Genomic DNA, 25,578 nt, shown 5'->3' on the forward strand with positions numbered 1-25,578 from the left:
TATTCCCACAGGTACAGGTACTGATTTTCAGGCTCTGAACATGCATTTGAGTCACACAATTCACCATTCGAAAGGACAGCAGCCCTGACTGGTTTGGCTCAGTGGATAGAGCGTCGGCCTGAGGACTGAAGGGTCCCAGGTTCGATTCCGGTCAAGAATTGGTTGCGGGCACATCCACGGTGTGGGGTGTGCAAGAGGCAGCCGATCGATTTTTCTATCAAATCGATGTTTCTGTCTATCCCTTTCCCTTCCTCTCTGTAAAAAATCAATAAAATATATTTTTTTAAAAAAAGGACTGCAAGGTACAAGATAGTTAAAGTAACTGAGGGCTGAATGTACACTACAGGGTGCAAGAGTACAAAAAAGTGAACAAGGAAATGAAGTCTACATGTTGGGGGATAAGGAATTGAGGAAGTCACAGGAATCCTATATAATAAAAGGCCAGGAATCATAAGCATAACGACTGGAATGACCACTCGACCAGTTGCCAAGAGATACATTGACCACCTCTCGGTCCTTCCCCCCCCCCCCCCCACCCCACAGGCTCCAATTGCAGAATCTCGAAAGGAGAACCACAGCAAATTGGGGGGGGGGGGGAGGGTGGCAGCAGGGCAGGACTGGTGAGTGGCTGCAGAGGGCGGTGAGTGGTGAGGCGACAGCAGCAGCAAAATCAGCAAAGTTTGGCTAGCTCTTCAGAAACCTTACATAAGGGGCATACAAATTGAAGGCCCTAGGGTGCACAAAAGACTACTGTTCACAAGGACTGCTGGAGAAATCATATCAAAACTTACATTCACTTGTGACACTGTAAGCTGGTGCCTGTACGCACTAGAGATTCATGGGAGTTCAGTTCTTTACTTAACTACACAAAATAAATGATAATGCTGAAACACCACAGACTTTTACATAAACCCACAACAATCCTCTCACTACATATTTTTTTGTAACCATCATAATGTCCCAGCAGGTACAATGAATAAAAAAATAAATTATGGGTAAACTCTTCACACATTATTTAAGGTTTAAGGCCTGTGAGTAAATGTCACTCCACTGCATTACAAATTGTTACCCACAATGGTGAATAAGGTGGGAAACATTAAGACTGATGGCATGTCAACACCTCATTCATTACACATCACTGTTAACATATTTCAATTACTTCATCTTTATTAATGAACATATTAAGTCCACACATTGTCTAAACAAAGTACTTCAAAGCACATGTATTGTCTTGGGTTGAAATAGACACTACAAGCATTCAAAGATCATGAAATGAATTGAGAGAGAAATCACATGAATACTTTTGTTTAAAAAAGCCACAAATAACTGTTGCAATAAAAAAGGATTCAGTGGAGACAATTACATTTGTCCTAATATTCATCCCCTTGGTATTTTGATTTATTTTGATTTTAATATATTTTATTGATTTTTTACAGAGAGGAAGGGAGAGGGATAAAGAGTTAGAAAGATGGATGAGAGAGAAACATCAATCAGCTGCCTCCTGCACACTCCCTACTGGGGATGTGCCCATAACCAAGGTACATGCCCTTGACCAGAATCCAACCTGGGACCCTTGAGTCCACAGGCTGGCGTTCTATCCACTGAGCCAAACCAGTTAGGGCGGTATTTTGATTTATACTAAAAAATCATCTAACTTTCCTTACTAGAGTCTTTAAAATATGTATTCTGATTTAAACTCATATTTGAAAAGTGTTACTGACTTACTACTTTCAAGTACAAATGCTTGAAATACTGGGGTTTTCTGAAATACAGTGGGGCCTTGACTTATGAGTTTAATTCGTTCGGAGACCGAGCTCCTTACGGAGCTCATTAACTCAAATTATCAACTTAATGCAAAAAATCGGCAGAGACAGCTGGTATCTCAAAAAACTTGTTAGTCGGGACATTCGTAAGTCAAGGCCCCAGTGTATGTATTTTGAGGAAAGATTTTTTATAATTTATTACAAAAGTAGAATTTCTCACGAGTATGCATTCTCTGATATGCAGAAAGATTGTAGGTCCATGTATAGGGTTTGCATATTATTTAACATTTTAAGTTTTTCTCCAGTAAAAATACTCATGTGCCAGTTAAGATGCAACAGTAAATGCTGAAAACAATCTGCTGAACTTTTGATATTTGTATGGCATCTCTCCACTATAAATTTTTAAAGCAACCGTCGCGAACCGGTGGTACACAGACCACTGGTGGTTCATGAGGTCTGAAAGGTTGGCGACAGCTGGTTTAAGGAAACCTTTGCAGCAGGGGTCGCCAACTGGCGGTCTGCAGACCACTGGTGGTCCATGAGGTCTGAAAGCTTGGCAACCATTGTTCTAAAGTAAATTGGAGCTTGAGTAATGGTTAAAGGTTTTGCCAGATTGTTTATATTTGTATTCTTTCAGTAAAGAATAAATTATGTGATACTGATTAAGGTTTCAACACTGGGTAAAGGTGTTATCAAATTCTCTCCATTGTAAGGTTTCTCTCTGGTATGATATTCAGTGAGGTTTAGGCAATGGTTGGAAGTTTTTCCATATTCTTTATATTTATACTAGTGGCCCGGTGCACAGAATTTGTGCACTGGAGTGGGGGGGTCCCCTAAGCCCGGCCAGTGCCCTCTCACAGTCCAGAACCCCTCAGGGGATGTCCACCTGCTGGCTTAGGCCTGCTCTCTGTGGGGAACAGGCCTAAGCCAACAGCAGGACATCCCTCCTGCAGTCTGGGACCCTTTGCAGCTCCTGCCTGCCTGCTCGCTGCTCTTTACCACATCGCTTGCTGCTCCTTAGCACTGCCTTGGAGGCAAGAGAGGCTCCTGCCACTGCCACTGTGCTCGTCAGCCGTGAGCCCGACTTCTGGCTGAGCAGCACTCCCCGTGTGGGAGCGCACTGACCACCAAGGAGCAGCTCCTGTGTTGAGCATTGGCCCCCTGGTGGTCAAATCATTCTGGTTGTTCTGCTGTAAGGGTTGCTTAGGCTTTTATTATATAGCTTCTATTTGCTATAAATTTCCCAATATTGAGTACAGCAATAGCGAGGTTAAAGGCTCTGTCATACTCTTCACATTTGTAAAGCTTCTCTCAGGTACGCATTCTCATATATTTGGTAAGATTTGAGCAGTGGGTAAAGGCTTTGCCACATTCTGTGTTTCTAAGGCTTCTCTCTAGTTGAGTCCTCTGATGCTATAAATGTTTAAATATGATGTGAAGGCATTTTGACATCTGCACATTTATAAGAGTTTGTGTCCTGAGTGATTTCTCTGATGTTTGGAAAAGGCTGAATACCAGCTAAAGACTTTGCCACATTCTGTACATTTATAGGGTTTCTCTCCAGAATGAATATTCTGATGTTGAGTAAGATGTGAGCCCCGGGTAAAGGTTTTGCCACATTCTCCACATTTATAAGGCTTCTCTCCAGAATGAATTTTCTGATGTTTAGCAAGTTGTGAGCCCTGGTTAAAGGCTTTACCACATTCTCTACATGTATAAGGCTTCTCTCCAGAATGAATTTTCTGATGTTGAGTAAGATTTGACCTCCGGATAAAGGTTTTACCACATTCTCTACATTTATAAGGCTTCTCTCCAGTATGAATTCTCTGATGATCGGTAAGGTTTGAACAGTGGCTAAAAGCTTTGCCACATTCAGTACATTTATAAGGCTTCTCTCCAGAATGAATTATCTGATGTCGAGTAAGATGTGAGCTCTGGATAAAAGTTTTGCCACATTCTCTGCATTTATAAGGCTTCTCTCCAGAATGAATAATCTGATGCCGAGTAAGACTTGAGCTTCGGATAAAGGTTTTACCACATTCTCTACATTTATAAGGCTTTAGTCCAGTATGAATTCTCTGATGATGGCTAAGGTTTGAACAGTGGCTAAAAGCTTTGCCACATTCAGTACATTTATAAGGCTTCTCTCCAGAATGAATTATCTGATGCCGAGTAAGATATGAGCTCTGGATAAAAGCTTTGCCACATTCTCTACATTTATAAGGCTTTTCTCCAGTATGAATTCTCTGATGTGAAATAACATTTGCCTGCCACTTAAAGGCTTTATCACATTCTTTGCATTTGTAAGGCTTCTCTGCAGTATGGATTTCCTTATGTATATTTAACTTAGAGGACTGACTAAACACTTTCACGTAGTGATTACATGGGAGAGACTCCTCCTCAATATGAGTACTTTTATGTTCAGTAAGATTTGACGATTGGTTGGAAGACTTGGCACATTCACTAAAACTTTCTGTCTTCTCTACAGTATGAATACCCTGAGGTATAAAAATATTTGAGTTTTTTTCAAAGACTTTAGGCAATTTATACTTGTTCTGTGGAAGCTGAGCTCTCTGATGGTTATTAGAATTTGACCCTTGGTTAAAGTTTTTCTGAGATTCATTGCATTGGTGACTTCTCTCTTCATTATATGTACTCTGATAATAATTTAAGAGAGAAAAACTTTTAGTGAGGGCTCTAATATCATTACACATTTACAATTGTTCTCAATTACCTATTTTGATACCATGATGGTTGTATATATATCCTCCCACATTTATGAAACTTATAAACTCTGGAAAAAGAACTATTTTCCCATGAAACAATAATTCAAAATTGGTTAAGGGATTTACAAATTCATTTATAACTTGTACCTTCATTTTTTTTAAAATTTTGTTTTATTGCTTAAAATATTACAAAGAGTAGTATATATATCTTCTTTTTTTTCCCCCCCTTAACCTTCCCCCGGCCACCCCTACGCCCCAGTGTCTTGTGTCCATTGCTTAGGCTTATATGCATGCATACAAGTCCTTTGGTTGATCTCTTTGTACCTTCATTTTTAAAATATCTCATTTGTAGAAATATTTGACTGTTTAATCAAATGATACATTAAATCATTCAAAAATTATTTGCATAATGGACTAGGTGACTTTTCTAATATTAGAAATTTTACTGCAGAAAATATATATTCATTTATTTATTTTAATTTTCACATGAGGACATGTTTATTGATTTTTAGAGACAGAAAAGGGGGGACGGAAAGAGATAAAAAAAAAAATTGATGAGAGGGAAAGATCGATCAATTGCCTTCTGCCTGCACCTGGACCAGAGATTGAACCCTAAATCTACATGTGTCCCAACAAGCATTGAACCCACAACATTTCAGGGTGACACTCCAACCAACTGAGTCACAGCAGCCAGAGCAGAAAATATATACTTTTAAAGTTTTTTTGTTCAGAAACACATTGTTCTGCCAATGTAGCTGTTGTCAAGTAGAGGGTAACTGCCCCACTTTGGGGCAAGATCATAACTCACAAGATTTTTTCTCTTCATAGTCCCCTGCACATTATGAAATTTTCATTCAGTGTAAATTCTCAATGCCATATCTGCTATATCTTACCTGTAACATTTTCTGGAATGACACTTCTACACCTGACTTTGACAAGAAACCTTGGGTAACTTGAGAAGATATAGCTGAAATATAACAAATTAATTAGAAAATACACTCAGCTAAATATTGTTTCAATTTTAATGTACAGAATTAATACCTGTAAGAAGACTTCAGTGAGATAGAAGAACAGGAAGCACAAAAACTTTCTTCCTCCATGGAGATGTTAACTTACCAACAATTACTGATCCAATTACCTTCTAAAGTACTTCAGAAGCCAGTTCAAAGACCAGAATATGAATCAGAAAGCACAAAATAAAAAAGTCATATAAAGACGGAAACAAATTGTGTACATTTGCCCACAATACCTGCTCACCCTTCTGACACAGGAATGGGGAAATATCATGGGCTCTAAATAAAAGCAAAATATGTTTTAAACTGGAAAGTTACACAAAACTCACACACGAAGGCTTCTGGTCAAGATGGAGGTGTAGGTAACTGTGGCACTGGCAACCTCCCACAACCACACAAAAAAAAAATACAACTGAACTACAGGAAAACCATCTCTCAGAACTGACGGAAACCTAACTGAATGAAGTTGTAAAACTAAGGACATAAAGAAGGCTTATCCAGACTGGTAGGAGGTGCAGCGTCACAGAATGGACTGGGCCCACATGGTGGATAAAAATCACCAGTGACATATCGGCTGCAGAGGTCGCATCTGAGGAGTGAAGGGTCACAGCCCACAGAAGGCCCTCCAGCGCCGGGTTCCAATGCCAAGAAGAGATGTTCCCATTACTCTGGCTGTGAAAACTAGCAAGGATTGTGGCTGAGTGAGACGGAGAGCTGGTGGAGTCCTAGGCAATTCCTCTGAAAGGGCTCACGCTCTGACTCACTCAGATTCGTGCCCTGTGAGCTCCAGTGCTGTGGCAGCAGCTTGAATGGCACCAGGGACATACAGGTTGGACCTGAAGGATGAGAGCTGTGGAAGGAGCTTTCTCCCAGGCATAAGTCTTGGTAGAAGCCATTGTTTCTTTTCTGAGCCTTTCACCCACATAGCTGGCAAACGGGAGCCACAGCTGAGTCTCCATCAATTTGGCTCACACTTTTCACCACACCCTGAAGATTTCCTGACACCTCACCCCATCAACATGTGGGACCACCAAAGCTGTTTCCAGTGGCTATTCCATACAAACAGCCAAAATTGGCTTATGCTTCAGTCTTTACAACAATGTCTTAAACAAGCAGGATCTGGCCCCAGTGTACCCCCCATCACTCTGGCTAAGTGGCCCCAGCACGGAAACTATGTAATGTCTAATTATTGGGGCGTACACCTGAAACTAATTTAATATTATATTGGCAACTACAATTGAAAAATTTTTTAAATGAGTTACACACACACACACACACACACACACACACACACCAATTACACTTCCCAGAATAGGTGTGACAGGCCTTTAAAAACCTACCACAGCTGATAGTTATTTTTGTTCTCCTATACAAAGCAAGTTTATAAAGAATGGGATTGCAACAAAAGATCACAAGAAACAGAAATGAAGAAACAGAAAAACAATCCAACCAGAGGAACAAAATAAATCTCCATATGTTGGCCCTAAGATCATGAACATATGTTAATTACCTGACAAAGATATGAGAAAAAAAAACACCTTAAAAGGGCTCAACTGGAAAAACATACAGAACTAATTATTGTCATCAAAATTAGGCATGACAATAATAAAAATGCAAGCAGACAGAAAGTATAAGAAAGAACCAAACAGATATTGGGAGCTGAAGAATATAGTTAGTGCCTGAATTGAAATATACAATAGAAACATCAGAAACAGACTTGATCAAGCAAAAGGAAGGATAAGACAACTTGGACACTGACCCACAGTGTTCCTGGGATGTGGGAACCAAATTCCAGTATCTAAACCACTTCCCTCCCAAATTACTTACATGGGGCAGAAAACAGAACTTTAAAACTAGTTTAACATAAAATTCCTCAGCAACGTCTACAGACTTCCCTAGGTTCACCAAGAAATGCAATAGTAGCCAGGTCATGGCACCCTTACACTGTTACAGGAGGACTTTGGCTCTCACTGCAAATGTGATGGAAGCAGAAAGAGAATGCTTAGATGATATTGGTGAGTAAGTGTTGGAGAGGATCTGTCCCTCTAAGACAGAAACAGAAATAAACGTGACCCTCTCAAAAATTAGTTCCATTGAAGAAGATGTTTCCAAACCATTATATAATATCCGATCTTCGGCCTCTCACCTGGATCATCTGTTTCCTTGATTCCCACCTACCTGGCTGGATGGGTATTGCCTTTTTTCCCTTCAACTCCCAGGGCTCCTTCATGTATTTCAAAAAGGTGAGTAGGTCTGGTTTAGACACACCTGTTTATTAGAAAAAGGAACATGGGCCATAGCCAGTTTGGCTCATTGGGTAGAGTGTCAGCGTGAGGACTGAAGGGTCCCTGGTTTGATTCCGGTCAAGTGCACATGCCTGGGATGCAGGCTTGATCCCCAGTAAGGGATGTGCAAGAGGAAGCCAATCGATGATTCTCTCTCATCATTGATATTTCTACCTCTCTCTCACTCTCACTCTCTGAAATCAAATAAAAATATATTAAAAACAACAACAACCAAAAACTTACAAAGAAAAGAAGCATGGATTCAATGGAGAATCTCTAATTTTCAATTTAGCTCTGTGCTCAAGTAAGAAGATAGGACATTGTAGAATACCAGAATATCATAAAAAATTATTTTCCAAAATATTATTTTCTGACAGAACCTTTAACTATACTGGAGACAACATTTAAAGTTTTCAAATCTTGAGTTCCACTTCCAAATACATCAGGAAGCCTTTCTGTTCTGCACCAGCAAAACTGCAATTGCTTTCCTTACTAACACGGATCTGAAACTCTATCATAAAAAGCAGAAGCTACAAGCAGACACTGTGCTAATGAAGAAAACAAAACCCTGCGGGTGGAGGAGAAATTCTGGAAGGAAGCGGTCCTCACCCAGGAATACCAGGTTCCTGTAGTTCTGCAACATCACGTCCCTGTACAGTTTCCGCTGAGCTGGGTCCAGGCACGCCCACTCCTCCTGAGAGAATTCTATGGCCACATCACTGAAGGTCAACTGCCCCTGAAATTAAAAGGAAATTAAAAGAAAAGTATTAATCAATTGACCATGGGAAGAGGTCATAAAGCCACCCAAAATGAAAAGATAATAGAACCAGTTGAGACTTAAGACAGTATCCTGAGTTATCCAACAACATGACTTTGACAATAAAATAATCTAATGTATTTTTAGAAAGGAAGATGGCATATGATCCACAAAACCACAGTAGAAGTTTTACTTTTCTGAAAGATAAATTTTAAAAATACAGGCATCAACACAAGCATATCCATTATTTAGTGCTATGTTTGAATCATAAAGGATCAACTGTACATATTTCTTAGCTGGAAAAGTCATTCAGAGTGAGCACAGTGTAGTACTTTTAAAATTTTAATGAGTTCCGGGGGGGCCTGAATTTTATCTGTTTAACCAGCTCACTTATAACTATGGATACCAATGTTCTGGTACATGTGGCGTACCTTTGGATACTACAGAAGAAAACACAGGAAAAACATACACAAGATTTTGACTGAACAATTTTATGGAATTTACAGGTGTCATAGAATAGTACGCCTATCAACCACAGTTGTTTTAACAGTTATTTATATATAAATAATTAACAAATCTCAAATGTATAAAAAGAACAATAACATTATTATTCATTTTTTTTAATGTTTTTATTGATTTTGAGAGAGAGAGAAAGGGGGAAGGAAAAGAAACAGAAATTTCGATGGGATAGAAACACTAATGAGTGGACTCCTGCACACGCACTACCAAGGATTGAGCACTGAACCTGGGCATGTGCCCTACAGGGAATGGAACCAGTAATTTCTCAGTGCATGGGTCAACACTCAACCAAGTGAGCCATGATTATTCATCCTTTTTTATGAAAATATTTTGTAAAAGATCCATAAAACGGTAGAGCCTGGGTGTTATTCCAAACTTTACCTCGAATTTGACAAAAAGACCACAGACCAGTGCACAGACACAACCCTCATGAATGTACACAGCTATTGTAACTATAAAGAATAGAAATAAGAAGGTAAGAAATAAGAACAGGGCAAATAATGTTAACATTTTCTGTAAAGAGGCAGACATAAAAATGGAAACAATGTACAAATTAAATGTGACACAAAATAAAATGTTCATGTCAATAAAATTACCCTGCAATAAAATCAACATTAATGTCAATGTGTCAATGTCACAAATCTCTTTGCGAATGACTGTCTTTGTATTCTATGAACACAAAAGGGAGGTAAACACACCATGATAAAAAATATTAGTACTATTATTTCTTAGCCATTTATTTTTTTGATAAAATTTATCTTTGGTGCTGATCTGTATTTTATAATTTTAACACACTAGAACATCCATTACTATGATGCTTGTAAACATTTTTGAAAATACAAAGCCCTGATAAAGAAGAGTGTATCTGTGATAAGTCGGTGAAATACAATAAGAATTTACAGGTCTGGGGCAAAGCAAGTATCTCCAGTGAACAACAACAACAAAGCAACCTACAAATAAAGCAAAACTGAAAAGCAATCAAAGTTTCCAGAAGAAATGTGATCATTTATGCACAACTCTCAAAAAAACTTTTGACACCCTTATTTAAAAAAAACAAAAATTAACTTTATATTTCAGGAATTGGGCAGAGAACACCCGCACCAAGTGAAAATCAGGTGCAAAGGAAGGCACATCAAGCGACAGATGGACACATCATCACTAATATCAATTTTATACAAAATTCATTCCACAAATACCTCCCATACTGTATAAATCTTACAGAGCATTTAAAGAATAAAGCATCCATGCCAATGTAGAGAGCAAGTCTCTGCTAATGAGTTTTCTTTTTCAGAACTTTCTGATCTAATCCCGGCCACTAAGGCCATCCTGGTTAAAGGTGCTTTGTCTCAATCCTGTTCTGCACAGCAGATGTTGCAGACATAGGAAATGTAATCCTGCATGTCCCTTCTGCCAATACCATCTCAATAGGGAACTCGGATATCAATGCCTTCCCATGTTGAACTGTGGCAAAGAAAATGTTTTGAAAAGTTGAAGATAGGAGTTCAGAACAAGGCACCCTAAGATGTGCTTCAATGGTACATGCATTATATTGAGCTGAAGGCATCAAGACCCTTTGGGTTCAAGAGAAACTTCTGCTCTCCCCCTGAACTACCTAGAAGAATTTAAATTATGAGCGTGACCTGTGATATAAGTTAAACCAAAAATGACATTTGAACTACCTAGATGGTAAGGAACCTAGTATTTCCTCAACATGTGATTTCCTGGCAACAATATTCTAAAGTCCCAAGGTGCATTACCTCATCCCAGGCTCAGACTGTCTCATATGCTAAATTTCCCTTTCAGTCTCTGAGCCTCTCTTGCATGTGGGGTCTCTGACTCTGTCATGTGTGTGCAGCTCCCATACATATCCCCTTTCTGATTAGGCCAGCTGAGAGAACCTTGAAAGTAGAAGAAAATATCTTCCTCCCACACAATGGTCATTAACTTATGGTGAGATTCCTATGGGGGACTTGGATGGACACCACAGACAGAAAGCTGTGGACAAAAATGTAGAGGAGGCTGACTTTATCTGCTTCCTAAAGGCCTGCTTCGTTGCAGATGTTGAAACTGCTGACCCACATGAGCAGTCGATGAAGGCTTGACTGCTACATGACCTTCCTCGGGTGGCTCTAGTGAACTACACTGCCATCTCTCCCCACAGCGCAGGCGCTAACAACCAGACAACCCCATTGGAAAAGGAAGTAACTGCACCCTGAAATGGAAATCTCCACCAGCAGGCCTTTTTCAAACCACCCTCCTATGTGTCCCAAGCTTCTTAGGGCTGCCAAGCAGCGCCAGCCCCTCAGCAGCTCAGAGGCCCTTCCTTTCTTCTGTGTTGTCTCCCTTATGATCGAGCATAAGCCTAAGAAAATTTCCCAAGATGTATCTCTAGAGGTTCCTCTTGATTTCTATCTTGGGGAACCCATAACCCCAAGCGACAGTAACATTTTAAAGAGGGAACTTATAGAATCACAAAGAAAAAAAGTAAGCAGGTGAAAACAACTTCGTGTTGCAGGATCATCAGAAATAGAGAAACAAAGGTCTGCACCATCTAAATACATGAACTTTAGAAGGAAAAGCAGACACAGACCTGAGCCAAGACAGAGCGTTTACCTGAGAAGCAGCCATATTGTCCTCTTCCTCCTCCTGCTCTGGGTCGTTTTCTCAGGCGACTTTATGTTGACCAATCACACCTGCATCTTGAGGATATGTCTTGTTGTCACCACACTCACAGGCAGAAGGACTTGAATGATGAAAAATTTCACACTCCCATGCCCTTTGACACAGCAGAGATTAAGAAACAATGAGATGCTACATGAAGACCAAACTGTTTTTCTCTCCTGTCTTCTCTTGCTCTCCCCTCCAACAGACATGCCCAAATTCCAACCCAGCAATGAGAAAGTGAGCTGCACTTCTGTTCCTCCCAAACCCAAGAGAGGACCCTGGACCAAAGCCCATTGTCAACTCTCACAAATGCACTGGGGCAGGGAGCCCTTCTGCTAAACACTGGCCACACTTTTGAATCACCTGGAGCACCACACTAAAATGACAACGATGTTCTACCCAGACCAGTTGTTCAACTCTGAGGGGGAAGGCACAGGCACTGTTATTTCTTACAACTCGTCAAGTGGTCTAATGGAAGGGGACCATCCAGCTAAGCATTTCTTCTACAGCTTTAACGTGCATACAGAACCGTGGGGATCAAGGTTTCACTCTAAAAAGTTATGATTCTGTAGAGCTGCAGTGACACCCATGAAATAGCATCTTTACTTAGTGCTCTGGTGGAGGTGACCTGCTTTAGGTAGCACTGGGCTGGAGATACTAGACCCAACACACCTGCGTGCTGTGCATAGTGTGAGGGGTTGGGGCAGGAACTTCTAGAGCAGTGGTTCTCAACCTCTGGGTCGCGACCCCTTTGGCGATCGAACAACCCTTTCACAGGGGTCGCCTAAGACCATTCTGCATATCAGATATTTACAGGACGATTCATAACAGTAGCAACATTACAGTTATGAAGTAGCAATGAAAAGAATTTTGTACAGTGGATCTCTGAAACTTATTCATCTTTGATAAATAAAAACCTGTATCGCTGAATAGCACCTCCCATTTCCACTCTCCTCTGCCTGTGGCAACGCTAATCTTTCCTCTAATCTTTGTTCCTATGGGTTTGACTCTATTGTGAGAATTCTGAACCTGTATTTATACCGTGTTTATACATTAAAAGTACTTTCTATGACACATAAGTTAAATATCTGTAAGGTTAGTAGTCATATTCTTAAATTTGAGGAAGAAGATATGATTAAATTAAAATAAACTCTAAATTTTATAGTTTATGAAAGAAACAGAAAACAAATTCCTGAAACACAACAGATTGACTATAATAAAACCTTAAAGCAGTCCGAAATCTTCATATAGAAATTTATGCTTTTAACTGCAGAGAAGCAAATCCATAGGCCCAAGTCATTACTTCTCATTAACATTGTTTTTGGAAATAAAAAATTAGTACCTTTTCCCTCTATGCATATCTCTGTGACCAGATTCCCCATGTTACTAAGGACAACAGGAATATTGGAGGAAGGCCCACTGTTAATGTCTTTAATTTAAGTTGATTATTTTTTTTTAAGGATCCTTTCTTTAAATAGGGTAATATCCCAAGGCAGTGGATACGATTTCAACATATAATTTTTGAGAGACCCAACTGAACCCTTACACAGTAAATTTACGTGGGTGGGGGTGTAAGTGTGTATGTGTATATATCTATGAAATTTTATCACACAGTTAAGTTTGTTTAAATCAGGGACCACAAACCAGATCCTTAATTTGTCACCCCTCCTGACAACTCCCATCCCTAACCCAGTGCAACCATTAGTCTGTTCTCTATACTGATCTGGTTGGATTTATTTTTGATAACTTTATAATTTTCAAACAATCATTAAATAACAAATTTTAGTTAACCCATCTTTTATTTAACTGAATATACACTTACTATAAATAGTTCTATTTCAACAAATAGTCAATATTTAAAGAAACTTACGTGAGGTATTTCACATCCTTTTCCCCCTGCTGTGTTCTGAAGAATCAGTATGTATCTTCCACTAACAGCACATCTCAACTGAGACTGGCTACAGTTCACACGCACAACAGCCACAGGAGGAGACTGGATGCCATATTGGGTGGGCCAGCACTACAGTATCAGCATGAAAGTATTTTATGCAACATGAGGGCAGACTGTGCCCTGTAATACTCAACCTTTTCATTTCTTTGATGCTTTCCTTGAGGTTAAGTATAAAATCACCTATGTAACTGAGCATGGTCTTAGGAAAAGAATTTTTTTTTTGTAGGGTCAGAGTCAAGTGGGTGTGTATATACACTTTCAACCTAATATCATGGTGTTACTCAGTCTTTTTCTCCTTGTTGTATTTGTCTAAAGATCTGCCAAGTTCTGAGAGAGGAATTAAAAATTCTAACTTTCACTCTAGATATACGGTTCTCAATTTCTCCTTACATTTCCAATCATTATGTCATTCATCTTTAGCTTTGCCACTAGTACTTACATTTATGACTACTATGCATTTACTCATTCAAGTTTTATTTACCATCTCTTTCGTGCCTGGCATTGGAGAACAGAACAAGACCAAGGCCTTGCACATGTGGGACCTTAATCAGGAGACAGACAATAAATACATAAACAAATAAATAAACAGAAAAATATCTTGAGTCTAGAGATGGCCAATGAAGACAAGTTAAAACAGCGTGGAAATCTCAGTGAAGGTTGGGGACAATGTAATAGTCACGGCAAAGGCCCTAAAGCAGAAACCTTCCTATGTGTTTAAGGAACAGTGCGGAGGCCCCTGTGCCTGCAGCTGATGCAGGGAGGGGGAGCGAGCAGGAGATGGAGTGTAGAAGGAGCAAAGGGAGCCTGACCTGTGGGCTCCAATGGGCCATGTTAGCTTCATACACTGCATGTGTTCTTATCTATCCATTCACTGAAATATTTCATGAAACTATTAGAATATTATTTAATGAGCTCTAACAAACAGGTTCTGGCAATGAACGAGACAGATAAGGTTCTTGTCACCCCTATAACTCTCAGAGGATATTAAGAAGAGGAATAGCCGAAACCGGTTTGGCTCAGTGGATAGAGCGTCAGCCTGCGGACTGAAGGGTCCCAGGATCGATTCCGGTCAGGGGCATGTACCTGGGTAGCGGGCACATCCCCAGTAGGAGATGTGCAGGAGGCGGCAAATCGATGTTTCTCTCTCATCGATGTTTCTGGCTCTCTATCTCTCTCCCTTCCTCTCTGTAAAAAATCAATAAAATATATTTTAAAAAAGAAGAGGAATAAACAATTTGATAGAAAAGCAATAGAAACACATTTTTCCAATTACAAAATAAAATGCAATCTTCCTAAGGGCCAGGCTGTTCTAAGCTCTTTCTGCAGAGTCATTAATTCTTTTTTTTTTTTAAATATATTTTATTGATTTTTTTACAGAGAGGAAGGGAGAGAGATAGAGAGTTAGAAACATCGATGAGGGAGAACCAAGATGGCGGCATAGGTTAACGCCGGAGTTTGCTGCTTTGAACAACTACTTCAAAAGTGAAACCAAAAAACGGAAGGGACATCACCCAGAACCACAGGAACGCTGGCTGAGTGGAAGTCCTACAACTAGGAGGAAAGAGAAACGCATACGGACACTCAGAGGAGGCGCAGTGCTGAAGTCAAATTCTGAGGTGCGGAGTGCGCGGAGCGGGCCGGCGGCGGAGGGCGCGGTTGTTGTTTTCAATCGGGAGGGAGTCGCAGACTCTGAGCACCAGATCCGGGCGAGCCTTTAGGGACCCAGACTCAAACGGGAGAAGCGGGACTGTCTGGCTTCGGTCAGAGAGAGTGCAGCTTTCTCTCCGAGCTTTGCAGCGGGTGCTGGGACTCAGAGAGGCAGAGCCCCTTGGGACAGGACTGAGAGCCGCCATAACTGCTCTCTCCGGCCCACCCTGTTGATCCTGTGCGACCCGCCCCGCCCAAGCCCTGCACAGAGGCATTTGCCGGATAGCCTCAGGCAAAGGCTAGATTAGCACCTCCCTAGAGGACAGAAGTTCTCTCACTGCTGACACAGCTGATTCTCATAGCCACTTGGCCTGGAGGTCAAACCCTCCCTGGAATTAGCTACAACAATCAAGATTTATCTATAAGACTGCGAACAAAGACCACTAGGGGGTGCACCAAGGAAGCATAACAAAATGCGGAAACAAAGAAACAGGACAAAATTGTCAATGGAAGAAATAGAGTTCAGAACCACACTTTTAAGGTCTCTCAAGAACTGTTTAGAAGCTGCCGATAAACTTAATGAGATCTACACGAAAACTAATAAGACCCTCGATCTTATATTGGGGAACCAACTAGAAATTAAGCACACACGGACTGAAATAACGAATATTATACAGACGCCCGACAGCAGACCAGAGGAGCGCAAGAATCAAGTCAATGATTTGAAATGCGAGGAAGCAAAAAACATCCAACCGGAAAAGCAAATTGAAAAAAGAATCCAAAAATGCGAGGATAGTGTAAGGAGCCTCTGGGACAGCTTCAAGCGTACCAACATCAGAATTATAGGGGTGCCAGAAGATGAGAGAGAGCAAGATATTGAAAACCTATTTGAAGAAATAATGACAGAAAACTTCCCCCACCTGGTGAAAGAAATGGACTTACAGGTCCAAGAAGCACGGAGAACCCCAAACAAAAGGAATCCAAAGAGGACCACACCAAGACACATCATAATTAAAATGCCAAGAGCAAAAGATAAAGAGAGAATCTTAAAAACAGCAAGAGAAAGAAACTCAGTTACCTACAAGGGAATACCCATACGACTGTCAGCTGATTTCTCAACAGAAACTTTGCAGGCCAGAAGGGAGTGGCAAGAAATATTCAAAGTGATGAATACCAAGAACCTACAACCAAGATTACTTTATCCAGCAAAGCTATCATTCAGAATTGAAGGTCAGATAAAGAGCTTCACAGATAAGGAAAAGCTAAAGGAGTTCATCACCACCAAACCAGGATTATATGAAATGCTGAAAGGTATCCTTTAAGAAGAGGAAGAGGAAGAAAAAGGTAAAGATACAAATTATGAACAACAAATATGCATCTATCAACAAGTGAATCTAAGAATCAAGTGAATAAATAATCTGATGAACAGAATGAACTGTTGATTATAATAGAATCAGGGACATAGAAAGGGAATGGACTGACTATTCTTGGGGGGGAAAGGGGTGTGGGAGATGTGGGAAGAGACTGGACAAAAATCGTGCAGCTATGGATGAGGACAGTGGGTGGGGAGTGAGGGCAGAGGGTGGGGCGGGAACTGGGAGGAGGGGAGTTATGGGGGGGGGAAAGGAACAAATGTAATAATCTGAACAATAAAGATTTAATTAAAAAAAAAAAAAAGATGCCAAACCATAGAAAAAAAAAAAAAAAAAAAAGAAACATCGATGAGAGAGAAACACCGATCACCTGCCTCCTGCACATCTCCTACTGGGGGTGTGCCCGCAACCCAGGTACATGCCCCCGACCGGAATCGTACCTGGGACCCTTCAGTCCGCAGGCCGACGCTCTATCCACTGAGCCAAACCGGTTTCGGCCAGAGTCATTAATTCTTGTGACAACATTACGTGGTAATGATTGTACCCATTTTACCAATGTGGAGCCTAAGCCACAGGGCGCCAGGACAAAGTTACACAACCAGCACCAGGCAGGCCTTTCTTTCCTTCCCTGTCCTAGCACTTCTCCTCAATCACCACCTACCTCTCTCCTCTCGGACTCCTCCTCCCTACGACCTTCCCAAAAAAACCCAGGGTCTGATGGAACACAGCCCTTACAATCCCTCAGGCCCCTCTGCTCCTGCTGCTAGTATCTGCTTGGTGCCTGCACTGGTGAAGGAAGACGTAGAGGGGCCCCAGGAACCCAATGCGGCCTGATGGTTCGTGGGCACTAACATGTCTTGGTGAGTTCCTCATTAAACTGAGGACCCTGGACACTGTTGAAGGGACAGGTGGAATGAGAGGGCTGTAAGCAGGGGAGGGCAGGTCAGCTCTGGATACAGGAAGACCCCTTTAGGGCCATGAGGGGGGACAGACTGGATGATAGAAACTGGAGACCAAAGAAGAGGCTAGAAGAAGGCTGAGGGACAGAGGACAGAAGCTGAACCACCTGAAACCATGGAGATGGAAAGGAGAGAATGGGTCAATTTAGGGGTCTGAAACCAAGAGAAGGAGGGACAGAGAATGGGGGTGGGCACTTGTTGGCACAGAGGAGCATGGGTCTTCTCCAGTGACTGGTGTGGACAGAAGAGAAGCTGGGAAAAGAGGAAGATTAGAAAAGACAGTGAGCTCAGTGGGAACTGTGAGTGTGAAGGGCCATAAGGGGGATATTTAGGCCCAACAGTCTAATAGCCAGGATCCTTTCTTTAAATAGGGTAATATCACAGAGTGTGGTCTCATGGATCATGGGGGGGGAAACCCTATGCAAAGCCCTTCAAAAATGAAAATGCTCAGGGTGTTCCAGTAACTTTGGTCAGACTGGGATGGGTGTGGGAGAAGCTTTGAAAAATGCCACCAGAAAACCAAGGCCTCAAACACCAGGCAAAGGTGCTGGGACTTCCTACTCAGGGCAGTAGCATCATGGGACGTCTATGATGGAAGAAAGAACCTGGGAACAGGTGTGGGGGCAGGAGGCAGGTGGATTGAAGGGGGTGAGGTTAGGAAAGTCCCAGTTGGTTCCTGATGAGCACAGGGAGCTCTAACAAGAAACACTTTGTAGTGATCACTTGCACACATAGCACCTCAGTGACACAGGTCTTGTGCTGGGCTTTCTACAAATTCACACACTTAGTTGCAAGTTGGAGCCTTTATTATCCCATTTCTCAGATGCAGACCCCAAGGTACATAATTTGCCAAAACTCACACAGCTTGTGCGTCACAGAGCCAAAATTTGACTTGACTCATGGCTTTCTGCTACCAGCATCTGAGCCTTTCATTCTACTGCCTCAATTTCCTGATCTGTCTGTCCAAAAGGCACTAATAATACTCCGTCTACCTTAAGAGAACTGTCTGTCCACAGGTCTATTAAAGAGACACAAGCATATCCTGCATCTTTTCCAGGTATTCACAGCGAATTATTTAAAATATATATGATTGTGCACTTAGGTTTTGGCGCTGAAAACTTTGAAAAACATGTTATCTTTGAAAATAGATGGATCAAATTCCTTCAAAATGAACAGATGAGCTCTCTTGGAGCAAAGTTTCATGTCCATCCTTCAACATTTTCAGAGAATGGAGAAAAGGGATTTAGAGGAATATCATTGTAGTTCACAGCTCACTAATTTAACAAATCATATAAATGGAATTTTTAAAACTGTGAATATTATACTAACTCACTAAAACTAGGTTCTCTCAAGAACAAACCATCCTTACTAAGTGTATACTGAAATAGCCTAATCATTTGTGTATACCAATGGATGTTCCCACATATATTAAAGGAGAGAAAGAATGCAAAGCACATGATCTAAACTAGATACAATATATTTAGAAGGGAAAACAATTCAAATTTTTGAAAATATAATGACTTCCAGGGTTAATTTTATTTTTTAATTTAAGCTGCCCTATATTTAGAAAAGAATGGTAAGAGCTGGTAATGAGACGTCAACAATGCTTATTTCAGAAGTAAATGAAAATTTACAACAAAGTGGAAATTCAACAAGAATTTATTTCATTATACTATTTTTTGGAGAAACCAAGATGGCGACATAGGTTAACGCCGGAGATTGCTGCCCTCGAACAACCACTTCAGAGATATAACTAAAGGACAGAACAGACAGCATCCAGAACCACAGGAAGGCTGGCTGAGTGGAAATTCTACAAATAGGAGGAAAGAGAATATCATACCCAGACTCAGAGGAGGCGCAGTGCTGAAGTGAAATACTCAGGTGAGGAGTGCGTGCGCGGAGAGGGCTGGTGGCCGAGGGCGCGGTTGTTGTTTTCAATCGGGAGGGAGTTTCAGACTCTGAGCTCCAGATCCGGGAGAGTCTCTGGGGACCAAGACTCAAACGGGAGAAGCGGGACTGTCTGGCTTTGGTCGGAACTCGAAGGCAGCTTTCTCTCCGAGGTTTGCAGCCATTGCTGGGACCCTGAGAGGCAGAGCCCCTGGGGAAGGAACTGAGAGCAGCCATAACTGCTTGCTCCACCTGCCCTGTAGATCCCCCGGGACCCGCCCCGCCCAAGCCCTGCACAGAACCATTTGCCGGATAGCCTCAGGCAAACGCTAGATTAGCACCGCCCTAGAGATCCAGCACAGAAGCCCTCCCACTGCAGACACAGCGGACTCTCATAGCCAGTTAGCCTAGAGGTCAAATCACCCCCGGTATTGCCGACATCAATCAAGGCTTAAAGGCAACAAGACTGCGCACAAAGACCACTAGAGGGTGTACCAAGAAAGCATAAAAAATGCGGAGACAAAGAAACAGGACAAAACTGTCAATGGAGGATATTGAGTTCAGAACCACACTTTTAAGGTCTCTTAAGAACTGTCTAGAAGCTGCCGATAAACTTAGTAAGGCCCTCGAAAAGACTGGTGAGACCGCCGATAAATGTAGTGAGATCCTCAAGAAATCTAATGAGACCCTCGATGTTGTGATAAAGAACCAACTAGAAATTAAGCATACACTGACTGAAATAAAGAATATTATACAGACTCCCAACAGCAGACCAGAGGAGCGCAAGAATCAAGTCAAAGATTCGAAATGCGAAGAAGCAAAAAACACCCAACCGGAAAAGCAAAATGAAAAAAGAATCCGAAAATACGAAGATAGTGTAAGGAGCCTCTGGGACAGCTTCAAGCGTACCAACATCAGAATTATAGGGGTGCCAGAAGATGAGAGAGAGCAAGATATTGAAAACCTATTTGAAGAAATAATGACAGAAAACTTCCCTTACCTGGTGAAAGAAATAGACTTACAGGTCCAGGAAGCACAGAGAACCCCAAACAAAAGGAATCCAAAGAGGACCACACCAAGACACATCATCATTAAAATGCCAAGAGCAAAAGACAAAGACAGAATCTTAAAAGCAGCAAGAGAAAGAAACCCAGTTACCTACAAGGGAATACCCATACGACTGTCAGCTGATTTCTCAACAGAAACTTTGCAGGCCAGAAGGGAATGGCAAGAAATATTCAAAGTGATGAATACCAAGAACCTACAACCAAGATTACTTTATCCAGCAAAGCTATCATTCAGAATGGAAGGTCAGATAAAGAGCTTCACAGATAAGGAAAAGCTAAAGGAGTTCATCACCACCAAACCAGCATTATATGAAATGCTGAAAGGTATCCTTTAAGAAGAGGAAGAAGAAAAAGATAAAGATAAAAATTATGAACAACAAATATGCATCTATCAACAAGTGAATCTAAGAATCAAGTGAATAAATAATCTGGTGATCATAATAGAATCAGGGACATAGAAAGGGAATGGACTGACTATTCTTGGGGGGGAAAGGGGTGTTGGAGATGCGAAGAGACTGGACAAAAATCGTGCACCTATGGATGAGGACAGTGGGTGGGGAGTGAGGGCGGAGGGCGGGGTGGGAGCTGGGAGGAGGGGAGTTATGGGGGGGAAAAAGAGGAACAAATGTAATAATCTGAACAATAAAGATTTAATTTAAAAAAAAAAAAGAGATACAAATGCAAGAACCATAATGAATCCTCAGTGGGATGATTCAACAAACTGGTATATTCATTTAATAGGATTCTATTCTGCCATTAAAATGGGGAAATTATATCTAATTGTATAATCAGGGATAAATCTAGAAAAGATAATATTGAGTATAAAAAGTTTGTATAGTATGATATTAGATATACAACTATAATGATACTGTGTGGTGTTTACAGAGACATTGGTAATCACACCAAATGCAGTTTAATGGGGAAAAGAGAGAAAATATATTGGGACTGAGAAGCACAGAGAAAGGGGCTTCTACTCCATCTGTCATATTTTATTTTTAAAAAATCTTGCAAAATGTTAACATTTGTTAGCTCTGAAAGTGGGAATATGGTTTTATTGTTACTCTGAAAATTTTCTCTACATTTGAAATGTTTCATTAAAAATAAACTCATTTAGCCCAAACTGGTTTGGCTCAGTGGATAGAGCGTCGGCCTGCGGACTCAAGGGTCCCAGGTTCGATTCCAGTCAAGGGCATGTACCTTGGTTGCAGGCACATCCCCAGCAGGGAGTGTGCAGGAGGCAGCTGATTGATGTTTCTCTCTCACCGATGTTTCTAACGCTCTGCCCCTCTCCCTTCCTCTCTGTAAAAAATCAATAAAAAATATTTAAAAAAATAAAATAAAATAAAATAAACTCATTTATTTTGAATTTAAAAAAAAAGAATTTATTTCATTATACTATTTTTTAAAATTTTTTTATTGATTTTTTTACGAGAGGAACGGAGAGGGATGATGAGAGAGAAACACTGATCAGCTGCCTCCTGCACACCCCCTACTGGGGATGTGCCTGCAACTGAGGTACATGCCCTTGATCAGAATCGAACCTGGGACCCTTCAGTCCATAGGCCAATGCTCTATCCACTGAACCAAACCAGTTAGGGCTATTTCAAAATACTTTTTAAAAAACAATGAAATAAGTGTAACAGCAATAGAAAGGAAAAAGTAAATCCATTTCAAAGAAATAAAAAACCATCACTTTTAATACTCCTTGAAAAAGCATCATATGGGATAGACTTGGTCATTCTGTCCCAGTTCACCTTGCTAATCCCATCCCAGGAAATGGGAAGAGATCCAGGACTGACTCTCCCCTCTGGCTGAACAAGGGCTGCCAATGAAAGCTACCTGCTGACACAAATAACCATTTTATCATTTATAAAATGAACAAGCCTTATAAACTGGACCTTTGCAATTCTCACTTGCATCTGTATAACTGAAATACAAATATTTAATTAAATAGGTCACAAAGCCACAAGTCAACACATCACAACTTAATCCCCACATCCATCAGTTTTCCACTCACCCAGAACTGGGTTCCCTTCCTCCTCCACTTCTGTTTCTCAATCCGTTTAGGTCGCTCTCTTTCCTTTGTTTCTCTCCACTGTCCTTTCCTGTGTTCCCCCTCCTCCTGTCTCCCTGTATTCTACTCCTTTCCTATACCCGTTCCATGAAATTGCTGGAACCGTCGCCTTCAGTAGCCCTTTCTCCATAATCTCTCTGGTTGTTTTCCACCTCCATACATTTCGCCTTTCTCCCCCGATCCCAGTGTCCCTTCTGCTTCTCTTCTGGTTCCACCTCTCCTGCCAGCCTCCCTGGCACCAACGCCTGGCACAGCTCAGAGTGCTGATTCTTGCTGGACTCGGTCATCCCTTCCTCCCTTCCAGCCCCTGCACTGGCCTCATCCAACTTTTTCTCCTGACTCTCTCCATCTCAAGGGCCTGGCCTTCGGGGCCCCACCTCTGCTAACCAAGGGCTCCTCACCCTTTTGCTCCCCTTCACGTCTCTAGAGCTACCCCCGTTCCTCCATGGGTCTCTACTTGTTCTCCATTTACCACTTTCCCGAGTTCCTCTTTCATACTTACAGTCGATTTGCAAGGACCTTCCACGTCCTCAACTTTGCTGTCTCCTTATGGGCCCCCTCACTGACCTTTCTGCCCTCTCACTACTTTATTTCTTCTCATTATCTCTTTCTCTGATTCCCACTCACCCGCACTGCGCCCCTTTCCGAGCCACCCAGTCGCAGTCACGCCTTCCACGAAGCCAATCCCTGCATGGGGGAAGGTGACAGCTTCGTGGGACACCCCGTGTTCTTCTGTCCTACATCCCACCTTACTGAAACGTGCACACTCCCTCGGGATTCGGCCTCCTACTCATTAAGTGGGGCGTGGGGGGGGAGCATCTGGAAAGGGGGGTGTCTATACTCCCAGGCCAGGGAGGAATCCGGCTCTACAGGCCGGGAACTGCGAGGCTGCGGAGGGGAGAGAGGGTTTGACTCCATCTCCCAACACTTTAATGGCCTGGGGCGGAGGGCTGGCCCGTGAACGGTTTTAGCAGGAAAACCACGCGCGGGCCGGCGCAGGGGCCCCGGGAAGGCAGACCGCAGGCAGAGAGGGCTCAACAGTTTCAGCCGAAGGAAACGCGGGTCTCAATCCCGCAGCGAAGCCCTCGGGGTCAGAGGTCTCACCGGGACGCGAGACTTACTGCTGATGGGAGGCGGGTTTGGGGTTTCAAGGTCTCCTCGGCCCTCGGGCTTCACAAGTGCAGGGCTGTGGGCTGAGATGCGGAGGTTTAAAGGAGAAAGACCACAGGTCTCAGACGCCACGGTTACCTTCCCTCTGCACCAGCCTCTTCCGGGTTCGGAAGTAACTGCGCGTGCGCGGCGCCGTCTCACGGGGGCGGGGCGAGGCGCGGCGGGCGATGGGCGGGGTTTGGGGCGCCTGGAGCTCTGGGCACAATGAGACCGCGTGGCCGGGCCGAAGTGCGTAGCGTGAACAGGGGGTTAGACTCGGACATTGCATCTGGCCTGGTTTGGGCTGAGCTCCAGGAAGGCGCGTGAAATGCACTGCGGCCTAAAGGAGGGTGTGGCCTGTCCGGTGGGAAAAGTGGCGGAACCCATGCTGGAGCACATTGCCTACTGGAGGGTGGAGCCCAGCCCCCAGGACGACCAGGGTCAGCGTCGCCTGGGATGATAGCTGGGCCCCTACTCCTGTCCGCTTGCCTCACAGTTTGTATTTTCTGAATTCTGAACCTGTGCAATTTCTTTCGTGCCCTGTAAAGCAGGACTACTCCCTGCCCATTTTAAGTTGATATTTCATACTGTTTTATGTAAAATGTAGAGTTCAGTGGGCCACTTACGTTGAAAGCTACAATGTCTTTGTTTTAACAGGATGAAAACGGATTTGCTCAAAACTTCTATTAGGAAGTGGTGGACTCGCCGGTGAGTATTGGCAGAGTTGCCAGCTGAACTCCAGCTCTGGGGTCTGAGAACCTGGCAGAGTTGTGGTGGAGCGATGATTGGATGGAGGAACGACACAAATAAGTAATTTAATGAAGCAAGGAGTGCAGTTGTCTGTGCAGGAGATGCAAACTTGAAGGTAAAATTCAAAATTGTATCTGTGTGAAATTCAAAATTCTACCTTTGGGAAACAGGCCATCGCAGACCAACATCTATCAGAACACCATTTCTGTTCCCATTCCCCACTCACCCTGTGCTCAGATGCAGAGAATTTTATAAAGACAAGACCTGGAGGGATGAAGCATCTGATAATTTAGGTCACCATCCACGCTTTTTAAAAAAAATATGCAGCTATAGTTCTGAATTGTTATGTTTTTCTGTAGAGTTCTGTCAGTTTTTACTCCACCTGTTTAGAATTTCTGTTTTGATTCCACAGTGTTCAGAATTCTGTACTCCTGATGAATTTATCTCTTTATCATTTTGAAATGAACTTCTTTATCAATAATAATAATAATAATAATAACAATATGCAGCCCTAGCTGGTTTGGCTCAGTGGATAGAGCATCTGCCTGTGGACTGAAGGGTCCCAGGTTCAATTCCAGTCAAGGGTTGTGGGCTTGGTCCCTAGTATGGGGCATGCAGGAGGCAGCCAATCAATGATTCTCTCTCATTACTGATGTTTCTATCTCTCTCTCCCTCTCACTTCTCCTCTGAAATCAATAAACATATGTTTTTTAAAAGTACAGCAATAACTTTTACAAAATAGATATAAATTGTATTGTTATTTATATATGCGACACTTGAGGGGAATGATAAACTTCAACACCTTTGTTGAGATAAACTTTTCGGACAACAATTAATTTGTCATTAACTTCTGTATATAATTCAAATTAAAATTTATATTTATGCAAAAAAGGAGTATTTTATGTACTTTTTTATATTTTAGCTTTTTGCTTGTTTTCTACTTATGAAGTTCTCGCAGGTGTGGATAATAAACCCTGTAAAATAAATGTACTGT

The 25,578-nt window shown here is 42.0% G+C and overlaps 2 protein-coding genes across 2 annotated transcripts; both read right to left on the reverse strand.

Moving 5' to 3' along the window:
* Positions 1-1,312: 1,312 nt before the first annotated feature.
* On the reverse strand, positions 1,313-5,455 carry LOC132239448 (zinc finger protein 501-like). Its single transcript, XM_059705765.1, has 2 exons — positions 5,383-5,455; positions 1,313-4,420 (listed from the first exon to the last, which is right to left on the reverse strand). The coding sequence occupies exons 1-2, from the start codon at positions 5,389-5,391 to the stop codon at positions 3,224-3,226; spliced, it is 1,206 nt and encodes a 401-aa protein (XP_059561748.1). The 5' UTR covers positions 5,392-5,455; the 3' UTR covers positions 1,313-3,223.
* Positions 4,365-23,958, reverse strand: LOC132239453 (KRAB domain-containing protein 5-like). The gene is made up of 6 exons (XM_059705770.1): positions 23,807-23,958; positions 11,677-11,839; positions 8,397-8,523; positions 7,649-7,770; positions 5,383-5,456; positions 4,365-4,420 (listed from the first exon to the last, which is right to left on the reverse strand). Exons 2-5 carry the CDS (start codon positions 11,689-11,691, stop codon positions 5,409-5,411), a joined length of 312 nt encoding a protein of 103 aa, XP_059561753.1. The 5' UTR covers positions 11,692-11,839; positions 23,807-23,958; the 3' UTR covers positions 4,365-4,420; positions 5,383-5,408.
* Between the last annotated feature and the right edge of the window lie 1,620 nt (positions 23,959-25,578).

Source organism: Myotis daubentonii, chromosome 8 (genome assembly GCF_963259705.1).
Source record: "Myotis daubentonii chromosome 8, mMyoDau2.1, whole genome shotgun sequence".
NCBI lineage: Eukaryota > Metazoa > Chordata > Mammalia > Chiroptera > Vespertilionidae > Myotis > Myotis daubentonii.

Coding starts and splice junctions, on each gene's coding strand:
- LOC132239453 (XM_059705770.1), bottom strand. Junction 7,771..8,396: donor CAGGAACCTGGTATTCCTGG/GTGAGGACCGCT, acceptor TCTAATAAACAG/GTGTGTCTAAACCAGACCTA. Junction 5,457..7,648: donor CAAGGAAACAGATGATCCAG/GTGAGAGGCCGA, acceptor GTTATATTTCAG/CTATATCTTCTCAAGTTACC.